The 3,890-nt window shown below is 71.6% G+C and overlaps 1 protein-coding gene across 1 annotated transcript; it reads left to right on the top strand.

The window, feature by feature from the left end:
• The first annotated feature begins 1,618 nt into the window (after positions 1-1,618).
• Positions 1,619-2,950, top strand: POU4F3 (POU class 4 homeobox 3). Its single transcript, XM_074838583.1, has 2 exons — positions 1,619-1,738; positions 2,028-2,950. The coding sequence occupies exons 1-2, from the start codon at positions 1,619-1,621 to the stop codon at positions 2,901-2,903; spliced, it is 996 nt and encodes a 331-aa protein (XP_074694684.1). The 3' UTR covers positions 2,904-2,950.
• The last annotated feature ends 940 nt before the right edge of the window (positions 2,951-3,890 follow it).

The following is a 3,890-nucleotide window of genomic DNA, read 5'->3' as shown; positions in this document are numbered from 1 at the left end:
ACGGGCGGGAGCCGCTTTGCCAGCCCGGCCCCCGCGTCCCTGCCCGAGCTGCGGGGGCAGCGGCCGCGGGTGCGGAGGGACCGGCCGTGGAGCTGCGCACCCGCGCACCCGCTCCGCGCCCCGCGGCAGGCGCTGTCCGCGGTGCTGACGCCCGGCGGTGCCGGAGCCCCCGGCGCTGCCCCCCCCCGACCCCCCCCCGGGCCCGGTTTGTGGCCGGGCCGAGCCTCGGGAGTGCGGGACGGGCGGTAAAACCCGCGCTCAGACCCTCAGCGGGGGGCGCAGCCAGCGCCCCCCCCCAACCTCCGCGCTTTGTCGGGGGGGGGAACAGCCCCCCGAGTGTGCGCCGCAGGCCGCGGATCTTCCCGGAGTGAATTATAAAATGGGTTCTTTTCTGGCATTGAGGCTGAACTTTCGCCTGTTTCGGGACACCGGGGCCAGACGCCGCATCCCGGGGCCGGGCGGGTTTCCCGAAGGGGAGGGACCGCAGCAGCATCCCCCGCGCTCCGGCTACCGCCGCGGGACCCCGGGACAGCCGCCCCCCGGCGCTCGGGCTGTGTTTATTACGGCTCATAAAACTCTCGGAAACTTTAAATCCAGGAACAGATTTTATTCTTGTTTAAGAACTTCAAGTTTCACACTTGTGAAACACGTCCCCGGGCCGCCGAAGTCTCGTGGCGTCCGAAGAAGTGTGAGATCAGAAGGCAAAACCAACCCGAACCCGCCGCTCAGCAGCAGAATGACGCAACTTCGGGACTCTTTTTCGCGGAGGGGGGGTGGTTGCGCGTTTTCTCGGCCCAGTCCGCCGCGTCCCTGCGAGCGCGGCTCGGCTCGACGGCTCCTGCTCCGCTGCGCTCCCCGGCACGCGCGAGCGGCCTTGGGGGGTTCGGGGGTGGCGGCCCGTGTCTGCGGAGCAATTCCCGCCGCCGCGGGAGGGGCAGCGCCGGCATCACCCCGACACCCCCCCCGCGCCCGCAGCTGCGGCCCTGGGCGAGGGGTCGGGGCCCCTCTGGAACCTGAGGCGGCTCCGAAGACGTTGAAGAGGCCCCGTTTCCCCCCCGGACCGATTTCTCACAATTTCCTCTCAACTCTCTGTCTGCTCCGGTTTAACCCGCCGGCCCCGGGGCGCGGAGCTGCGGGACCCGCCGGCCTGGGCAAGGCTGGGCCAACCCTCACCCCGGGAGCTTTACCCACGGAGAAATGCCCCCCGCTTCCCGTCCCCCTCCCTCGGGACCTGCCCCGGCCCCCCGGGAAGGGCAGAATTCGGGCGGGGGGACCCAGCCGGGGCTGCCCGGCGAGGCGATGCCCGGCCCCGGCCCCGACGGCGCGTCCCGCCGCCCCGAGCGGGGTGCGGGAGGGCGGGGGGCCGGAGCGTCCTGCTGCCCGTCTGCTGCCCGCACGCTGCCCGCGTTGCCCTCCGCTCCCGCGGCGCATCACGCGTGCGCAGGGCGCGGGGCCCGCTCCTGGCAGGCAGCGTGTAAGATGAGTGAAGATGCGGGGAGGGGGGGGGGGGGGGAGCGGGCGCGCAGGGGAAGCTCTGCCATCGAAAATCGCTCACTCGGGCAGCAGCGAGGCAGAGAGACGCCCCCGAGCCGATGCCAGGGGCTGCCCGCCCGCCAGGATGATGGCCATGAACGCCAAGCAGCCGTTCGCCATGCCCGCCGCCCTCCAGGAGCCCAAGTTCCCCGCGCTGCCCGCCGGCGCGGAGCCAGCGCGCAGAGTTTGCCTCCCGGCCCCGCAGGTACGTAGCTGAGGCATAATTACCGCTTTAAGGCACATTTTCTGACAGGCACCGACTTAATGTTTTTTTCATGTCGCCAGAACAATCGCGCGTCGCGGCACCTCGCCCCCCCCTCCCCTTCCTCCCGCTCCCGCCTCCGATCCGCACGTCTGCGATGAGCGGGGCCGCTGCCTCCGTATTAATTTTTATGACCCGAGCTCCGCGGAGGAACCGCGGTGCCGGGGCAGGTTTTTCATCCGGAGATGACACTATTCCCCACTGACCCCGCCATGCGCGTTCTTGCTCGCAGCTGCAGGGCAATATATTCGGGAGCTTTGATGAGAGCCTGCTGGCCCGCGCCGAGGCTCTGGCCGCCGTCGACATCGTCCCCCACGCCAAGGGCCACCACCACCACCACCACCACCCCCCCCACCACCACCACCCCCCCTTCAAGCCGGACCCCAGCTACCCCGCCATGAGCGGCGTCCCCTGCGCCGCCCTCCCGCACCTCGCCGCGCACCCGCACCCGCTCCCGCACCCGGCGCTGGACGGCGGCGACCTGCTGGACCACCTCTCGCCCTCGCTGGCCGTCGGCGGCCTGCCCGAGCCGCCGGCCCTGCCGCCGCACCCGCTGGCCGCCGCGGGGCCCTTGGCCGTGGCCGTGGGCCCCCCGGGGGGGCCGCCGCCGCCTCCCGCCGCCCCGGAGCCCGAGGGGGACCCGCGGGAGCTGGAGGCGTTCGCCGAGCGGTTCAAGCAGCGGCGGGTGCGGCTGGGGGTGACCCAGGCCGACGTGGGGGCGGCTCTGGCGGCGCTGAAGCTGCCGGGGGTGGGTTCGCTGAGCCAGAGCACGATCTGTCGCTTCGAGTCGCTGACGCTGTCGCACAACAACATGACGGCGCTGCGGCCGGTGCTCCAGGCCTGGCTGGAGGGGGCCGAGGCCGCGCACCGCGACCGCGCCGCCGGCCCCGAGCTGCTGGCGGGCGCCGAGCGCAAGCGCAAGCGGACCTCGATCGCCGCCCCCGAGAAGCGCTCGCTGGAGGCCTACTTCGCCCTCCAGCCCCGGCCCTCCTCCGAGAAGATCGCCGCCATCGCCGAGAAGCTGGACCTCAAGAAGAACGTGGTGCGCGTCTGGTTCTGCAACCAGCGCCAGAAGCAGAAGCGCATGAAGTACTCGGCCGTGCACTGACGGCGCCCGCCCCGCCGCGCCACCGGCACCGCACCGGCACCGCCCCGGCCCGGCCCCCCCGACGGCGCGGCCCCGGCCCCGGCCCCGCTGAGCTCCCGGCGCGGCCCCGACGGACCCCCGCGACGGGGCGGGACGGCCCCGACCGCCCCCCCCGCCCCGCCGAGGCACCCCGGGACCGGAGCCTGCAGTTTCCCGCGGAGCGCAGCGCCCCGGCGGGGTTTCCGCGGTTTCCCGGCCTCCGTTCCGCCCCGGGAAGAGCCGCTCCGGCAGCGCGGCCCGGGCAGAGCCGCCCCCCCCCCCTCCACGTCGGGCCGTGGCCCCCCCACCCCGTGCCGCCGCGCGGAGCTCCGAGCCAGCGCCGCTCCCCGCCCCGCTCCGAATAAAGTTTTATTTTTCAACCCGAAGGGACGCGTCTTTCCTCGCCGCCCCGCGCCGGGGACACCCGAAGAAAATAATTAATTTTGCGAGCGCAAAACCAACGAACGCCCCTCGGCGGGACGTGTCGCCCCCCGCCGGGAAACGGGACCGCGCTCCGCCCCGCCGGGCCCCGCGGTGCCACCGCCGCGACCCCCGCCCCGCTCCGCGCCCGCGGACCGCCGCGGAGGGTGACAGCAGCCGTCGCCCCCCCACACCCCCCCGCCTCCGCTGCGCGCCCGTCGGGTGGAACCGAACGATCCCCCCCACAAAACCTGTCGCGGGGTCATTTCTGACGCTGTTTAGAAGGGGAAACGGCTTTTATTTACGACTCCCAGAAGCACCTTAACGATTAAAAATTAATGATCGAAGCGCGAGCCTCCCCTGAATATTTCACTTCAGCATTTCAATGAGCAACAAATATCAAACCTGGGAACCGGGTCTCGCCCCCCCCCGCGCCCGTTAGGGAAGGACCTTCCACCCTCAGCCGGTTAATTGCGGGTCGCTCCCTCGCTCCGGGTTTTTCCAATCGGCCCCGATGATTTTTCCCCAATCAAATGTCCTTTAATAATA

This window comes from Strix aluco, chromosome 13 (genome assembly GCF_031877795.1).
Source record: "Strix aluco isolate bStrAlu1 chromosome 13, bStrAlu1.hap1, whole genome shotgun sequence".
In the NCBI taxonomy this organism is placed as follows: domain Eukaryota; kingdom Metazoa; phylum Chordata; class Aves; order Strigiformes; family Strigidae; genus Strix; species Strix aluco.
Note: the sequence above shows the minus strand (reverse complement) of the source record. Positions and strands in the feature narration are given on the sequence as shown.

Bases quoted from the DNA above. Each gene is read 5' to 3' on its own strand.
- POU4F3 (XM_074838583.1), top strand. From the start codon at position 1,619: ATGATGGCCATGAACGCCAAGCAGCCGTTCGCCATGCCCGCCGCCCTC. The intron at 1,739-2,027 runs GTACGTAGCTGA...TCTTGCTCGCAG, and splicing joins TTTGCCTCCCGGCCCCGCAG to CTGCAGGGCAATATATTCGG.